The 18438-nt window shown below is 40.2% G+C and overlaps 1 protein-coding gene across 4 annotated transcripts in view; it reads left to right on the top strand.

Moving 5' to 3' along the window:
* The window catches only part of frmpd2 (FERM and PDZ domain containing 2), a 44306-nt gene that overhangs the window by 8169 nt on the left and 17699 nt on the right, over window positions 1–18438 (top strand). For all 4 annotated transcript variants that reach the window (XM_047376152.1, XM_047376149.1, XM_047376150.1 and 1 more), the window contains exons 4-20: window positions 485–550; window positions 642–821; window positions 924–999; window positions 9183–9270; window positions 9973–10054; window positions 10162–10233; window positions 10321–10495; window positions 10603–10738; window positions 11018–11156; window positions 13300–13452; window positions 13545–13730; window positions 13817–13976; window positions 14163–14340; window positions 15521–15621; window positions 15818–15898; window positions 17224–17331; window positions 17617–17733. In XM_047376152.1, the coding sequence (XP_047232108.1) occupies window positions 485–550; window positions 642–821; window positions 924–999; window positions 9183–9270; window positions 9973–10054; window positions 10162–10233; window positions 10321–10495; window positions 10603–10738; window positions 11018–11156; window positions 13300–13452; window positions 13545–13730; window positions 13817–13976; window positions 14163–14340; window positions 15521–15621; window positions 15818–15898; window positions 17224–17331; window positions 17617–17733 (2098 nt within the window). The remainder of the gene's footprint in view (window positions 1–484; window positions 551–641; window positions 822–923; window positions 1000–9182; window positions 9271–9972; window positions 10055–10161; window positions 10234–10320; window positions 10496–10602; window positions 10739–11017; window positions 11157–13299; window positions 13453–13544; window positions 13731–13816; window positions 13977–14162; window positions 14341–15520; window positions 15622–15817; window positions 15899–17223; window positions 17332–17616; window positions 17734–18438) is intronic.

Raw genomic sequence — 18438 nt, 5'->3', positions numbered from 1 at the left:
ACTCCCCAAAAAATGCTCAGTAAACCAGTATTTCCTATTTTAATCAAACAAAGTCAATAATATACGACTTCTAAGCTGTTTTCAATTTCTTGGCTATTAGCACAGTTAGCACTGTAAGCAATGTTAACATTAACAGCAGTCTCATTGTGTAATTTCTATGTTTTAAATATTTTTGCTTTGTGTTAAATGTTTCCAACAGGCTGCTGACATTTACAACTCCTTAACACTCTGTGGCAGATAGTTCAGTAAAATTAAATAATGTACTTTTGTGTATTCTAGTTAGCTTCTGTGATGCTTTTGAAGCTTCTACATGCTTCTCTATAGAGTTCTGAATTCTTCTCAGTTTTTCTTGCTGTAAATCTCTGATAATTCCTATAGCTCTAAATTTTTTATGAAATCTCATGTTTGCTTTTGTGAAAAAAGCTTTATATCGATTTGTGTTTTGGAAGTAAATGTCTTACATTATTGTGTGTTTGGTCTTCAGATGGTTGTGTACTCACTTGGAATGACTCTTTATTGGTGCGCTGATTATCACCTGCCTCAAAATCAGGTATTTCCCCTACTTCTTTCTTCTGATCACAGTCACTGTCCTCCATACTTTCAGCATTTATGTACTGCCATTTGGGCTGGTCTCTCCTCAGCCGGTCCAGATAAGTACAGAGCTGGAGGGTTTGTTGCTGAGTATGTGTGAGGACATGGTGGTGAGAAGGACCGACCTACTTACAGTTCTAGAGACCTGTGAGTTTCATCATAAGACCTCCATGCTGCCATCCCCAGAGCGCCTCATCAGGCAGCTGGTAGAGGATGTCTACAGAAACTCAGTGAGTGTCAGTGTTTTCCTCAACAATTCAAAAACTTTCTTCTTGTTCTGTAAAACCACTTCTCTGCTTGTTTCATTGAGCTGGAAAGTTCTTTCTCTAAAGGCTGATCACGTGTCCATGGCTGAAAACGGATCCCAGCTAACAGACCGCAGTCAGATGGTCAGGGACAGATTACACAGTAAGAAACTGATCCCATTTGTTTGAGGTGAAGTTTGACATAGCTTAACTTTTTCAGGAATGTGCTTATTGGCTTTCTTGCTAAAAGATGCAATGATTAATATAACTGATGTGTGTTCATATAAGTTCAGAGTATATCCACAGTAAGCTTTTCCTTGACAAGTTCAAGGTCTCAAGGACCAGTTTCATGCTGAGAGATCCCAGTAATTGTCCACACAAGGCACAGACAAAAAAGAGTGTCATTGAAATCAAGGATATATTTACGATAAAACTTGGGTAAAACCTTTTAAAAAATCAACCGCATTGGATCAGTTAATGAAAAAAGTAGTGTCCTGATGGAGAGAGAAAATATTAAAGGGGTACTTCCTTCCCAGATCTGTTGGATCCAATTTAAATGGACCAGAATCCTTTCCTTGAATAATCCACTTTATTTGAATAAGTGTAAAAATACATTTGCACTCTGATGTGGTCTGAACCAGCTGAACTCTGGTCCACATAGAAACATGGGTTGGAGTTCGCTAAGTGTTGCAAATTACAGTGGAAATGCAATTGGACAAGCTAGCGAACCAAAGACTGATGGTTAACCAAAAGGAGGACATCATGTGTTATATGTGTGATTTATGAATATAGAACCAGAAAGCCTTTAAATCCTTGCTTTGCATCTGTGTAACCACAGCACGTCTTTTGTCAGTACTGATGCAATCATTTCATTAGTACCAAGCAACATACCTGCTAGCTTAACTGAATTGCTCATGGCAAGCATAAGATTTAATAGCCAGAATGAACTTTAAAGAAAATATCCATTAATTATTTCTTCTTTTTTGAAATGGACATTTCAGGTATTCAGAGGAGCAACCTTTCCATCCACAATTAACCTTTCAGCTACCTAAACCAATATTCTTTCTAAAACAAATGACATTAAATGTACCATTCATGTGTGTTGAATTTGCAGTGCCTATCCAAAAATACATTTGCCCTATTTAGAATAAACATTATGGATGACTGAAAGGGAAATCTTACTAGGAGAAACCCTCCGTTCAGATATCCATGATTCAAGTTGATATTAGAAATAAGTGCAGGTTTTTTTTTAAATTAAATGCTAAATTAGCTTTCCATACTTGCATGCTACTCAATTCAATTCCATTCAATTCAGTTTATTTATATAGCGCCAATTCACAACACATGTCATCTCAAGGCACTTCACAAAAGTCAGGTACATACATTCCAATTAATCCTAATCATTGAACATTGCAGTCAGATTCAGTTATTTATTCAAATTGGATACTCACAATAGCTAGCTTCTTGTGATAGCACCCCAGCTGCTGTAGCTGCATGTTGTCCAGGTGGTTTGGTTCACGTAAAATTTGTTAAAAGTGACCCAGACTATGTGAAGGTGTGAAATTACATTTTAAGTGAAATGAACAGTAAACTCTTTAATACCATATGCAAGAGTTTACAATATAATTTTCATTTTACCTCTGTGTAAATTACAGATTGTATGGCTAAATTAATGCAAATGTAAAGTTTTAAAGAAAAAAAAACTTATATGTTTTGTATTTGGGTATAAAATTGCCATTTTTTTTTTTTTACTGAAAAACTGTAATTAAGGTAGTTACATTGTTATTAGGTATATTTACAGAGAATGCTTTTTTTAATGTACCAAGAACAATAATGAGGCCTTAAAAATAAGAAAATTAAATTATATAATTTTTTACGCTGAATTTCATATATTTTAACTTAAGCTACAAAAACATTTATTATTATTAAAACTTACTAACATCTCCAAACAAAAATAAAAAGATTTTGCAGTTAGTTCTATAAAATGAAAAACATGGAAAAATAGGACTACGACGCCAGTGTCTGTAATGTGCAAAACCAGATAGTAGTAAGTGTGGATTAGTGTTAAGAATGGCCAAGTTAAACTTGTACCTGACTCATCCTTTAAGTAGAAGTAAGTACCTCAGACAGAATTGCTAATGCTAACACTAAAGCAAGGAATGCTAAGCAAGAGTGTCCAAAGAAAGGTGAGGGCCATGACACACATCCTTTCTAGTATGTTTGTCTTCTGAAGTAGGCTGGTGTTATCAACAAGTAACATGGTCTTCTTCCCTATGAGCTATTTTGTCACATCCAGTTCAAAGAAAATTACAAAAGGGAGGCTAAGATTTTGCAAGAATAGTTAAAACACTGAAGCGTGATCTTGCAGGGGGATCTTTCCATCCTTTACATTCAATTTTTAGAGAAAAGAGCTCAGTAAGCTAAGCTAGTTATAAATGCCTCCAAATGTCCTTTCTCGTTTCTTTAATTAGTGCATAAGCTGAAAAGCTGTGACAAGCTGTTTCCTTATGCACCACGCCTTTAAACTAGCTTACTGGATCTCCTGAAGGTCCAGTGTGTAGGTGGTAGTGACATTTAAAACCTAAAAATGGTCAGGAAGGCTACTGGTGCCATGTTACAGTATTCACTCTCTAAGGTACAGGAACACATTGATTGTACATTAGAAAATAAGATGAGGAATACTGTCAACAGATAAAATAAAATGAGTGACAAAAGAATAAAACTGCAAAAATATAAAAGTAATCTAAATAAAATATAAACTCTAACTAATCTAAATGCAAATCTATCTTTATGGAGCCTGTAGAACACACCCAAATATCTATACATAGACTAATATATCCATAGATAATGATAAGACTAATACTAATACTACTACTACTACTACTACTACTACTAATAATAATAATAATAATAAGAAGAAGAAGAATGGCTAAACTATAACAGTTGAATTTTAGGGGTGCTCACGTATACAAATTAGTTCAGTATGTACCTAATTTTTGAAGTCACGATTTAGTATGTTGTCTGTATGGCTACATTTAGGGAAACAAAATGCTTTGGGCTTTTTTTTTGCTTTTCTTACTCTCATTGGTGACTGAAGTACGATATAGAACAAAAAACACAGCCTGATTTTCTAAAGTATATTAAAAATAGAAACACAACCAAGAATGGGCAAGTTTAAAACATGAACTGAGCCTGATCTATACTGTTCTTATTTTCCCGAACGAGAGACGCGAGGCCATCCCCCAGTGGGCCCACCACCTGCAGTGGGAACCGTGAGGGACTGGTGCAAAGAGGTTTGGGGTGTGGACGAAGGTGGAGACCTCAGCGGCCCGATCCCCGGATGCTTAGGCTGGCTCTAGGGATGTGGAATGTCACCTCGCTGGGGGGGAAGGAGCCTGAGCTTGTGCGGGAGGTCGAGAGATATCGACTAGAAATAGTCTGGCTCGCCTCCATGCACAGCGTGGGCTCTGGAATCCATCTCCTTGAGAGGGGCTGGACTCTCTTCTACTCTGGAATGGCCCACGGGGAGAGGCGGCGGGCTGGGGTGCCCCCCAGCTCAGCCGTCTCGTGTTGGGGTTTACCCCGGTGGATGAGAGAGTTGCATCCCTGCGCCTTCGGGTTAGGGACAGGTCTCTGACTGTCCTTTAGGCCTACGAGCTGAGCGGTAGTGCGGAGTACCCGGCCTTCTTGGCACCCCTGTCAGGGATGCTGGATAGTGCCCCTCCCAGGGACTCCATTATTCTGCTGGGGGACTTAAACGGCCACGTGGGAAACGACAGTGACACCTGGAGAGGCATGATCACGAGGAATGACCTCCCCGATCTGAATCCGAATGGTGTTTTGTTTCTGGACTTCTGTGGTAGTCACGGATTGTCCATAACGAACACCATGTTCAAACATAAGGGTGTCCATCAGTGCACTCGGCACCAAGACACCCTAGGCAGGAGGTCAATGATCAACTTTGTTGTCGTATCATCAGACCTTCGGCCGCATGTTTTGGACACTCAGGTGAAGAGAGGGGCTGAGCTATCTACTGATCATCACCTGGTGGTGAGTTGGATCCGCTGGAGAAGGAGAAAGCCGGACAGACTTGGCAGGCCCAAGCGTATAGTGAGGGTATGCTGGGAACATCTGCCAGAGCCCTTGGCCAGGGATGTATTCAACTCCCACCTCCGGGAGAGCTTTGACCAGATTCCAGGGGATGTTGGAGACATAGAGTCCGAGTGGACCATGTTCTCCGCATCTATTGTCGATGCTGCTGCCCGTAGCTGCGGCGGTAATCCCCGAACCCAGTGGTGGACACCGGGAGTAAGGGACGCTGTCAAGCTGAAGAAGGACTTCTATCGGCTGTTGTTGGCTTGTAGGACTCCTGAGGCGGCCGTCGGGTACCGTGAGGCCAAGCGTGCTGCGGCCCGGGCTGTGGCAGAGGCAAAAACTCAGGTCTGGGAGGAGTTCGATGAGGCCATGGAGAAGGACTACCGGTTGGCCTCGAAGCGATTCTGGCAAACCGTCTGCCGCCTCAGGAAAGGGAAGCAGTGCTTCACCAACACTGTTTACAGTGGGGGTGGGAGGTTGCTGACCTCAACTGGGGACATTATCGGGCGGTGGAAGGAGTACTTCGAGGATCCCCTCAATCTTGCCATCACGCATTCCCTGGTGGAAACAGAGGCCGTGGACTCGTGGTTGGGCTCTTTCATCACCCGGGCTGAAGTCACCGAGGTGGTTAAAAAGCTCCGCGGTGGCAGGTCTTCGGGGGTGGATGAGATCCGCCCTGAGTACCTCAAGTTTCTGGATGTTGTGGGGCTGTCATGGTTGACACTCCCCTTCAACATTGCGTGGCGGTCGGGGACAGTGCCTCTGGACTGGCAGACTGGGAGTGGTGGTCCCCCTTCATAAGAAGGGTGACCAGAGGGTGTGTTCCAACTACAGGGGGATTACACTCCTCAGCCTCCCTGGTAAGACCTACGCCAGGGTATTGGAGAGGAGAGTCCAGCCGATGGTCGAACCTTGGCTTCAGGAGGAGCAGTGTGGTTTGCGACCCAGCTGTGAAACACTGGACCAGCTCCATACCCTCTACAGGGTACTTGAGGGTTCATGGGAGTTTGCCCAGCCGGTCTACATGTGTTTTGTGGACCTGGAGAAAGCATTCAACTGTGTCACTCGTGATACCCTGTGGGGGGTGCTCCAGAAGTATGGAGTCGGGGGCCCTTTATCAGGGGCCATCCGCTGTACAAGCGGAGCAGGAGTTTGGTCCGCATTGCCGGCACTAAGTCAGACCCGTTCCCGGTACATGTCAGACTCTGGCAGGGCTGCCCTTTGTCACCCTTCATAACTTTTATGGACAGGATTTCTAGGCGCAGCCAAGGGCCGGAGGGGATCTGGATTGGGGACCAGAGGATTTTGTCTCTTCTTTTTGCAGATGATGTGGTCCTGCTGGACCCCTCTAGCCAAGACCTACAGCATAAGCTGGGGTGGTTTGCAGGCGAGTGTGAAGCGGCTGGGATGTGGATCAGCTCCTCCAAGTCTGAGGCCATAGTTGTCGACCGGAAAAGGGTGGCTTGTCCTCTTCAGGTTGGAGAGAAGTTCATTCCTCCAGTCTGTGCATTCAAAGCAGGCCTGTAACATCTGCTTTGATTCCTCAGTCCACTTCTTAACAGTGTGAACCTTGGGTTTGGAAGCTCTTAGTCTCTGTCTGTAGGTTGGGATGAGGTGGATTAGATAATGATCCGAAAAACCCAGAGCAGCCCTGGTAATATCTCCAAGGAGTAGCTATTTGAGTTGTAAGCAAAAAGAGCTTCTACAAGTAGCGGATTAAAAACTACAAAAAAAACTTTTAGCAGTAACATCTTGGGTTTTCTTTTTGTTTGTTTGCTTGTCTTACAAAAACTGCTGGTGACACACTTAATCGATGAAGACCTTATTTCAATTCCCTGATAAAATCTGGCAGATTTCTAAGTTTCTGATGCAACTCACTCTGAGGTCATTTTTCAGAGAAACAGGCCACTGCATCAAAGCTCCTTCACCATACTTTACAATGGATATCAGCTATTGTGTAGACAGGGTGTAATGGTTGTTAAGGAGACCCTGCCAGTGGGTTGCGTGCTGTTATAAGCTGAACATAGCATATAATCTGTAGCTTCTGACAGACTTGTTTCTCTGTTTTCCACCTAAAACAGCTGTGAACTGATGTTAGAACAGCCTTGTATGGGTTTACCTACTGGTTGGTTGTTGTTGACTTTATTTACTCTGTAAATAGGCCAAGCACAGGCAATACCAAGTCAAAAATAAATTAAATAAATTCTCTTTTAAAAATCTAAATATTATTTCTTCCATACCAGGCCCATTATTATTTCTAGGTTATTTGTACTATTTGGATGTAGTACATAGCACTAATCAGCTTTTGTTTTCAGTTGAGGTTCGGTTTTTTTTAGGTCAGCTTAGATGAAATAAAGCCAAGCTGTCTAATTATGCTGCTACAGATGATGTGGGTGCTGTTTAACTGTTTAAGTTTATTTAATAAATCCATGATTTCAACTAAATAATGTTATGTTAAACACATCAAGTAGTCTATCTGTTGCAGCTGCAGGTTTTGCTTAAACTGTTCTGCAACAGGTAGATCTAATCTGTTTGTTCTGGACAGAAGCACTAAGGAAGTTTTACCACAGCTATCCAGACATGGTTGCTCCAGAAGTGCCAGTAAAATGGTTTAACTTTCAAACATTTCTGAACCTCCTAGAGAAGAAAACAATGTGAACTGTAACTTCCATACAGATTAAACATTTCTTTGGGTGGTTGGGGCACTAAAACCATAAGCCCCGCCATACCAGGTGATGTCACGTGCCTTGGTGTAATAATGTCTGAGCCGCACTTTGTCTGACCCGAGGCCGACTGGAAGGAGTATTGGTCGGCCTCAAAGCAATTCTGGAAAACCGACCGGTGCCTCAGGAGAGGAAAGCAGTGCTTCGCCAACAGTGTTTACAATGAGGGTAGGTAGCTGCTGACCTCGACTGGGGACATTATCAGGTGGTAGAATGAGTACTTTGAGCATCTCTTCAATCCTGCCGTCATACCTTCCCTGGTGAAAGCAGAAACTGGGGATTTGGAGTCATCCTCGCTCATCACCCAAGCTGAAGTTACCAAAGTGGTGAAAAAGCTGCACGGTGGCAAGGCTTCAGGAGTGGATGAGATCTGACCTGAGTACCTCAAGGCTCTGGATATTGTGGGGCTGTCGTGGCTGACACGCCTCTTTAATATTATGTGGCGGTCAGGGACAGTGCCTCTAGACTGGCAGACCGGGGTGGTAGTCCCCCAACAGGGACCTTCCTGTGATCCCCTTGTTGTTGGAACACATCTAAACTCCTCAGCCTCCCTGGTAAGGCCTATGCAAGGGTATTGGAGTGGAGAGTCTGGCCGATAATCAAACCTCAACTTCAGGAGGAGCAGAGATGTTTTTGTCACGGCTGTGGAACAGCTCTACACCCTCTACAGGGTGCTTGATGGTTCATGGGAGTTTGCCCAACCTGGCCACATGTGTTCTGTGGACCTGAAGAAGGCATTCAAACCGTGTCCCTCATGGTGCCTTGTGGGGGGTGCTCCAGGAGTATGCAGTTGGAGGCTCTTTATCAGGGGCCATCCAGTCTCTGTACAGGCAGAGCAGGAGTTTGGTCTGCATTGCCGGCACTAAGTCGGACCTGTTCCCAGTGCACGTTGGAATTTGGCAAGGCTGCTCTTTGTGATCGGTCTTGTTCATAACTTTCATGGACAGGACTTCTAGGTGCAGTCAAGGGCCAAAAGGGGTCTAGTTTGGGGACCAGAGGATTTCGTCTCTTCATTTTGCAGATGACGTGGTGTTGTTGGCCCCCTCTAGCCAAGACCTACAGCATGCACTGGGGCGGTTTGCAGCCGAGTGTGAAGCATGAGGCCATGGTTCTCGGCCGGAAAAGGGTGACTTGCTCCTGCCTAAAGTGGAGGAGTCCAAGTATCTCGACCTCGTCCCGGATAAAGCGGAAGACGAGTACAAGTTTCATACATACATATTTACATGCTTAAATCAAAGTTAAATGTTTTAAGTAGGCATACCTTATGTCCGGGACCAAAAAGCCCATAATCACTATTTCTGGTATGAAAACCCATACCTTTACAACCCTACTGAATTTACACATGTAGTTTTGGCTGCTGGCCAAAGACAGTGTTCATTTTACCATTAACCTTTCAGCAAGAAAGCTAATATGTTTATTTTCCAAAATGTGCAGTTATTATGTTTATATAGAACACAGACACACCGCCAGAACCTAATGTTTAAGTTGCAAAACTACCAAAGCATTAACTGACCAGTCTGTTTTCCAGGAGGTTCTTTCAGTAACTCAACATGGACCCTAAAAAAGAAGGTTCACAGACCATTTTCAGGAACATCTTATCCAGCTGACAATACAGGGTAAGAAGACCAAATATGTTTTATTTTGTTAGAAACACTGAGTAAAATCAGAGAAGTAAATCTTTGCAAGTAGCTCTTACTTTGCAGCCATTGGAATTTAGTTTTTATTCATAGGTCTAAATGATAAGAAACCTGCAGGGTAAAAGACAGAATATATATTTACAGTTGCTGGTCCCCTTATCAGGTACACCTGCTAAATTGCTTGTTAACACAATACACAGATATTCCAATTACATGGAACCAGCACAATGCATTTAGGCACGTAGACTGGAAAACTACCTGTTCATGATCAAACAGAGCATAACAAAGACGCAAAAACATTGCCTGGTTGTTGGTGTCAGACAGGCTTGTAGTATTTCAGAAACTGCTGGGTTTTTTAAACACAGCCATACAATGTACTGTTGGGATGTAATGGAATGGGAGATTTGCATCATGGATGAGTGGCTGAGAAATCTGCACTACTGCATGATAGTATGTGTTTCTCATACCTTGTTGAATCGATGCCACAAAGATGTAAGGTGGTTTAAAGACAAAAGGCGGTCCAGCCTAGCAATGTGTACCTAATACATTGGCCAATGAGTTTATACAAGACAAACTCCCCATGCCATTGCTAAATTTGTAGATATGGTTCCAAGCCTTAATATAATGAGTGACAGATCTTGCCTCCTATTAGACTGAGACTGGAAAACTCTCTACCCCCAGGATTCCCTTGGGAGGCCAACTCAGAGAAAGTTATCCCAGCTGGCAGCATCTGAACATGAGTTTGAATGACAAGAAATTGAAAGTGAGACAACATTTCATGCTCTATGGTATCTAAAAAACTGAACATTCATTTAAATTCCCCCCATATGTCCTGTTAGAGATTCATCTTCCTTTCTTTCTGTGTTGTAGGACATGGGTCCTGAGTTTATCAGAGTTTTAGAGGAACCCCTTGTTATTTTGGAGCTGTCTGGGTCCATCCTAGTAAGTTAATGCTGGCCACAATCATTTTCAAGCATGTAGTTTTGTCTTTGCTTTTTGGATGTCATGTTTATTCTTCCCCCATCCTAGGCAAAGAAAGGGAAATCTACAGCCACCCATAGAGAGCTCAGTGTGGTGATGCCAAATGGTCAAAGCATCCTGGTCAAATGTGAAGTGAAAACCAGAGGAGGAGATGTGTTTGACATGATCGTGGCTCATTCAAACCTTGTGGAACATTTCTATTTTGGCCTTGCATATATTGATGGTAAAATGACTTAAGCAAAAAGTTTGCCATGACTACTTGTTGAATGGATCTTTCCCTATCAAGCCACTTACAAATTATCTTTGATCTTGTCTCTATTATCTGGCCAGATAATGAGTTTTTCTTCATTGATAATGACACCAAGATCTCCAAAGTGGCTTCAGACAGCTGGAAGAAAGTGCCTACAACCACTTTTGTCCTTTTCTTCAGGATCAAATTCTTTGTAAACAACATCTCTCTTATTTTGTAAGTCCTCTATTTTAAGTCATTTTTTATTGTTGAGGTTGGACACTTGATGGACAACATTTCAGTTTATTGCTATACAAAAATTGTTTCTCCTGTCAAGTCTCGATACAGTCAATAAATCTAACTTTTTCTGATGATTAGGAAATAACTATGAAAGAGTCTAATTATGTATTCTAGAACTGGAGCTCCAACGTCTTGAGACACATCAAGCCTTACATGCAGAAAAAGCAAGAACATTTTCCAACTGATCCTGAATACCTTTGCGGTCTTTTCCGTTAGGCACAAACAGACCCGTCACCAGTATTACCTCCAGCTCAGGAGGGACCTTTTAGAAGATAGACTGTCCTGCCATGAGGAGACTGCTCTGTACCTTGGAGGTTTGGCCCTGCAGGCAGAGTATGGAGACTGCATGCCTGAGGTTGTACATTATAGGATGTGAATACATGACTTTTGGCCATTACGACTGGTCAAGTACTAAGACTCTTATCACTCTCCCCATTACATTACCCTGAAATGAATCATTTTGTCTTATCAAAACTTGTAGTTTACAACAGATTTTAGGTTTACTCATTGTCTTACCAGTAGTAAGTGAATCTTAATTCCTTTACTTTGATTGAAATTAGTTTTCCATGTAAAGGCTGACCTAGACACTACGGTAACCAAGATGAAAGTAAGATTTTTCCATGCCAAAATAAATATAATCCACAATATGTCACTATTTTATGAACCTTAATATTGTTATGAGGTTTATATTAGACTGTTATTGACACAGAAGTCCATAGTTACACTTGTAGTTAAAATTTTACATCAGTCAGTCAGTCAGTCATTTTCTACCGCTTATTCCATAGTGGGTCACGGGGGAGCTGGTGCCTATCTCCAGCAGTCTATTTTACATACTGACTGGAATTGCTATAATTATCTTTATTGCCATGAATTTGGACCTTTAATGATTAATTTAAACAGTTCTTTTTTCAGGTTGGAATAAATATTCAACAAAAATAAATTTTAACAAAAAGGTACTGTGTGCACATGTTTGAATTTATTGTGGGTTTTATGTATTGCGCACAAAAATAAAAAAAGAACTGATTGGAAATTATGTATGTGTCCCTTGGAGGATTATAAGACAGTATAAAAGGCATTATAATAAAAAAAATCTGAACTAGATTAGGAAAATTTGTTAACTATTGTTATTGATATTACAGCAGTCAAACACTTGTTATTACTGGTGACTAGCAATTACATATCCAGGTTTTGGCCATCTGACGCAAACGGTAACCTTTAAAGAAACGTAAATCAGTTAGGACGTTCAGAAAATCCCAGGAACCACCAAGACTAAAGCCTGCCATGATCATGGTGATTACATCACCATGGACTGAGAGGGTGCCAATCAAGAAATTCTCTCTTTCTCAATAGGATTTCAAGATTTTCTGCTAGAGTAACAGACTTTGTGGTTCCATCAGTTTCAGCAAGTTGTCTAGACCCTAAAGCAGAGAAGTAGCTAGAGACCATCACACTTCTACTATCATATTTCAAGTTTTAAAATTTAGATTTTTTTTTCCTTTATTAATATTGCAAAAACTTTTCTTTTTCAATTTTACTTGCTCCACAATAAAGTAAACACGCAATGTTTTAATGAAACAAACTGAGAAGTCTAATTTCTGTAGAAAATTGATCTGTAAGTTACTGTAGATCTGAAACCTGATTAAGAAAAAAAAAACAACCTGTTATCATACATTTTTCGGGTTGATCATTATGGTCTTTGTGTCATTTCGGCAACAAGAACAGGACATGGTTCACTCTTGCTTTATTTTGCCAAGTTTAATAAATGGGCGTGCCCAAGTCCGGTTTTAATAAAGTCACGGGATGTTTATATTCCTATTTACCAATAAATGAAATTAGAAGCAAAAACATGGCAGATAAAAGATGAACACTCTGTGTTGCACCTTAAATTTTCTTTTTTAAGAAGGCTTTAATTTGTCATTATCTTTTTTGAAAGGCCTTGCATAAGTGAAAATTGCACCTAACTGTTTTTTTTTATGTGTATCTGCATCAACTGCCTGAGCTGGAAAACACAACTTAGGCCATTTTTGAATTGTGATCGAGGGTCACCCAAAATCACTTCAAGGGCCGCAAATGTCCCTTGGGCTGCACTTTGGACACCCCTGATCTAAAGCATTCAATTGAGACAAAACAGCAAAAATAGAAAAAAATCTGTAAGGGGGCAACTATATTTTGATCATTCAAGTTCAATAAACTTCCCATGAATGTTTGTGGTGGTTTTAGACAGGAGTTGATTGAAAATGACAGAAACCGTGTCTTGGCTACTCTAACTAGTCAATAAGAGAACAGATATGGTTTTTACCATAGTAAATATGCATTTATCACAGGTAAGACAATAATGCCTCTTACCAGAATCTCACTTCAGAAATTGTAAGCTACCCTACTATGATTCTCTATAAAAAGCTGTTGTGTTTTGATCATACAAATGTGTTACTTTAGTATAGTAAGCATAATAAAATGCCTGGTGTACGTTGTGAAAGCCTGTACTCTACTCTGTTTAGGTGAAAGGTAGAAACTACTACCGACCTGATCAGTATGTTTCCAAGAGTATGATGGAGAAACGTGCCTTGCCTTCCATTCAAGCAGAGCTGCTGAGACTTCACGCCAATAACGCCCAGATGCTCACAGATGAATCAGAACTTGAATTCCTTAAGGTGGACTAAAGGACTTGGAAATTGGACAGTCCAACTCATGATGCTCAATCGACCGTGTATAAATGTGATGGTTGTTCTTTTTAAATCTGCAGGTTTGTCAGCAGTTGCCTGAGTATGGTGTCTTGTTCCATCGTGTGATACGGGAGAAAAAGCCTTCAGATGGAGAGATCATTCTCGGGGTTTGTGCCAAAGGTGTCATCGTCTATGAGGTAAAAGATGGCTGCAGGTCCACCACTCAGAATTTCTACTGGAGGGAGACAGCTACTATCTCCTCTAACGTGAGAGAGTCCTTCACATTGGCGGCACATTATTGTCACGTGTTTCATTTTCATGCTCTAAAATCTTCTCTTTCATGGATCTGCAGAAACGAAAATTTATAATCGAGTTCCGGGGCAGCCGGAAGAAATACATCTTCATCACAGAGAGGTCTAGGATAGCCAAATATTTGTGTAACCTCTGTTCAGCCCAGCACAAGTTTAATAATGAGATGAGCTCCCGCCAGCTAAGCCACAGCCTGATCTCAGGTAAGCTTCTGCAGCCTAACTCTTTTCCACTAGGTTTTAAAGTCTAGGTGTCTGCTGCCAGACTTCTTTGTAGTTTCATTGCATATATTTAGCTAAAAGACTATATTCTACGGGCACTCTGCGCTTTGGCCTCCGCTCTTGCATACTGTAGAGGATAGGAAACATAATTTCTACATCTTTGTTCAGAGGACAACATTGTGCAGTACGCAGCTGTATGCCGTGCTCAGAGCAGCCAGCTCAAGTCCCTCTCATGTTCTGAGACACTCCAGGATAACAGCGGCATGACCACGCCCCAGGAAGGGTCCCTGACCAAACTGTGTAATGATGTCTCCGACAGAAGTGAGGCCCGTGTGAAACATCACAGGTATTTTATTTCCTATAGTAGTTTCAATAACCCTAACTCTATGTTCAGAGAAACCAATTACTATGATTCCTAAAGCTGATTGTCTTTAAGACAATCAGCATTAGGCCTATCAAGTGCTATAATTATTATTTTGATGCAGCAAAAATTGGTAGGTCACGTTACGACCAGAAACCTCAATGTATTTTATTGTGATTTTATATGATAACAGACACCTTGTTTTTAACATCCTAAAAAGTCTGGGGTGCCTTTGTCATAATGCCTGTTTTAGTCTGATACCCCTAAATAAAATCCTGTGCAATCAATTCTCAGTATAAACACAACTGTAAAGGTATCAGAGTTTTGTCAAACAGCATCATGAAGACCAAGGAACCCAGCAGGATTAGATAATAAACTAATATACCAAACATAAGGAAAAACAAGTTGTGGTCAAAAGAGATCAAATCTAAACAATCTAACCTGCATACAAAGTTCTATGTGTGGTGGAAAACTAACACTGCAAATTTCCTGAAGATACTTTCCCCATAGTGTAACATGGTGGTGGCAGCATCATGCCGGGGAGGCTTTTCTTCAGCAGGGAAAAGGAAGCTGGTCAAAAATACTGTAGTGGAGATTAATCCTTCAGCAAGACAAAGACCCAAAACATACAACCAGAGCTACAATGGGATGTTTTACATGGAAACATACTCTCACCTTTATTAACTGACTTGAAAACCGCTGTGTACAGACATTCTGTATCTGATCAGGCCAAGACTGAGCTAATTTGCAAATAATGGGCAAACCTTTCAGTCGCTAAAATTTGCTAAGCGGGTAGAGACATACTCCAAAAGACTTACAGCTGTGATTACAGGTCGTTCTACAAAATGTATTTAGGGATTCTAAAAAAGAAATCCATGCTATCTGGTTTTTATTTGTAAAAGATTTGGAAACCATATAGTCTTTTTTTTTTTTTTGCTTTACTATCATGCATTGCTTTGTTTTAGTCTACAACATAAAGGTTTTGGTTAAAACTTGACAAAATGTGAAAAAGTTCAAAGCCTATGAAAACCTTTCCACAGTTTTCGTAGATCATCCCTAGTTGTCTGTTTGTTTTTTGGAAAAAATTTATAGGCTAATTTCTTTTGAAACAGTCTTTTGTGTAAATTCATTTGTTTGTGTTTTCCTTCCTGTTCTCTTTTCGCAGCACCTGCTCCAGCAGTCAGCACAGCAGCACAGGTTTACATTCTCTATCCTGTTCTCAGAGGAGTGGATCAGAAGCCCATTCTGCATCCCCAGCAGCCAGAGGCACAACATCTTCACACCTACAGCTCAGCTTCAGCTTTAAGACAGAAAATGCACCACATGTTCTCTTGTGCCTTTGCTGTAGTCAGCAAGTAGTTTTCCTTAAAGTATTATTTTCAAGAGAGTAGTTTTGTGTCCCCTTGCTCATTCAGAGCTATAATTGCCTTTGGTTAATGGTGTTGTATCACTCATCCTACAGAAACAAAGCCGAAACTTGGGACATCTTCAGAGAGGGAAGTCATATGTGTTTCCTTAAAGAAGGACCCAAAACTAGGCTTAGGTAAGGACATCACCCTTCACTGCATGGAATCATTATTTTACCACTCCTAATTATTTACCAAACTCTTGTTTAAATAATGTTTTATCAGGGCTGCACTAAAAATAAAATCTGCTACAATATCAATATCCAATATTAATATTGCTGTTATGTGTCATTTAAAGACCCCCCTGCGTCATTGTCACTGCAAGAATAATGAGCAAGAGATAATTTTATTCATTTAATCAAAGTCAGAACTTTACATACATTTTTCCAGCATTTGTTAGAAGTTCATTTTAAACTTTGTTATCCTTCCACAAGGTTCTCACAATACCTTTTATGAATTTTGACCCATTCCTACGCAAAGAACTGGTTTAACTGAAACAGGTTTAAAGGCTTCCTACAAAGGGCCTGTTATCCCTAAATAACATTTTAATTAATTGAGTGATATACTTAAGGCCATTGTTCATTTGGAATACCCATTTGTGCACAATTTGTAACTTCATTACCAATGTTTGGATATGTTATAAAATCTTCACATGATGTTCTTTCCTCATGATGCCAACATGATCATTTAATTTGTAAAGTTCACCAGTCCCTCCTGCAGCAAAACATCCAGACAGCATTATGCTGCCACTTACTTCACAAAATTTGGGCAGTGCTCTAAGACTTGCAGACTTCCTCCTTTATCCTCCAAACATAAAAATAGTTATTATCTCCAGAAAGACACATTTTAGTTTCATCAGACCCTTGACATGTCTTAAAAAATGAAGATATTGTTTTATGACTAATTTTATTGTGGACCATGACACTCTATTACCTGCCTCAACCAGTATCTTCACAGGGTCTCTTGCTTTTGTTCTGTTGTTGTTCCAGAACTGTATGACAGCTTGACCATGCTGTGGTGTTTATACTTCCATATAATTATGATAAACCAGACTAGCTAAGGCCCACAGTTCTCTTCCTTATATCTTGGCTGCTTTTTTTTGATTGTTTGCATTACAAGCAGTGTCTTAGAGGTGTACAAAAACAACAAGTGTACCTCCAGTTAACTGAAACGATGCCATGACATCCTCCTCTGGGCTTTACCATATTGTTTGAATGCATAGTAATATTTCTATATGTAAATATCTGAATCTAAAAAAAGCAAAATGTTTTGTTTAAATCTGTTTTAATTTCCTGGCATTAAATAAATAGAAATAATTCTGGTAATCTTAACTGACCTGAAACAGCAAAACATTTATTCTGATTTAATATAAGGCAGTGGGGAAAAAAACATTAATGTTTCAATTTATACAGTTTATCTAAACATCTGGTTTCAGTTGTATCTGTAACTTGTACCAACACAGGTATAGTGATAGTTGGAGAGGACACAATAGGTCGGTATGACTTGGGCATTTTTATTGCCTCCATTGTGCATGGAGGACCTGCGGATAAGGATGGACGCATCAGACCAGGTACATACCTTTAACACTAAACATATTAATTCCACATTAAATAACTCCAAAAATGTCTTCTAGATTTTTGTTTTCCATGCAGAAATTCCTTTTTTCTTTAAATAATTAGTTGTAACGTTGCTCCAATGTTTAAATCTTATTTATAGAATATTTTTACACCTTTGATAAATGAACAAAGGCAGTATGTATCAAGACGTGTGCAAAGAAGGACAAAGATTGTGCTCTGAATGCTTTGGGGGGGGGGGGGGAAGGGGGTCACCCTTTCATGTTGACCTTTGCCTTCAGGTGGGCGTCTGATATCCCTGAACCACATCAGCCTGGAGGGCGTCACGTTTAGTGAGGCAGCTGAGGTCATGGAGAGCAGCCCTGAGGAGGTGCAGCTCATTGTCTCTCAGCCAAAAGGTGCTTCATGAATGCATGTGTGGTTACTCTATATGAATAGTGATAATATAGCTGAGTCAACTGTGTTTCTTTGTCTGAGTATTGTTTATTTGTTCTAACTTTGTTGTAATAAATTGTAAAAGGGTTACAACAGTATTTGTTTACAGTGCATTGGGAATTTTTGTCTATATTTTTAGCCCTTTTAGTTTGTTTCTATCCTTCATAGGTTTCGTTTTTTCATTTCTATTCATATTAATTTTTTACAATTAAGCTAGTTTTTTGTTACCATTAAACTTATACATTATAACCGAGAAAATGTCCATGCTAATTTGATGAAAGCTTTCTATTTGTAGGGACAACATATCAAAATATCTCAGAAAAAAATAACATTTATCTAAGCTATATGACTGAAAATAAATGTAATACCATTTGTTCAGAACTATTCAGATAAAAATGGGGACAGATTAGGTGTCAGCATATTTAAGTGGCACCTTGCTAGTGTGCCCGGTTACTTTATAAAATAAACACAAGTAGTTAAAAAATGCATTTGAAAGTTAATATCTTATACTGTATAAGTAAGAAAATCTGCATGTTAATTTGATTTGCAATTCAAATTAGAAAATGTCTTAAATAACTATTTTCGCAAATGTTTTATAACTCAAATAAATTCCATACAGTTCCTCCAAAATACCTTTAAAAACAAAACTGTCAGAATAGATACAAGGT

Source organism: Girardinichthys multiradiatus, chromosome 10, assembly GCF_021462225.1.
Source record: "Girardinichthys multiradiatus isolate DD_20200921_A chromosome 10, DD_fGirMul_XY1, whole genome shotgun sequence".
NCBI classification, from domain to species: domain Eukaryota; kingdom Metazoa; phylum Chordata; class Actinopteri; order Cyprinodontiformes; family Goodeidae; genus Girardinichthys; species Girardinichthys multiradiatus.
This window is presented reverse-complemented; position numbering and strand designations above follow the sequence as displayed.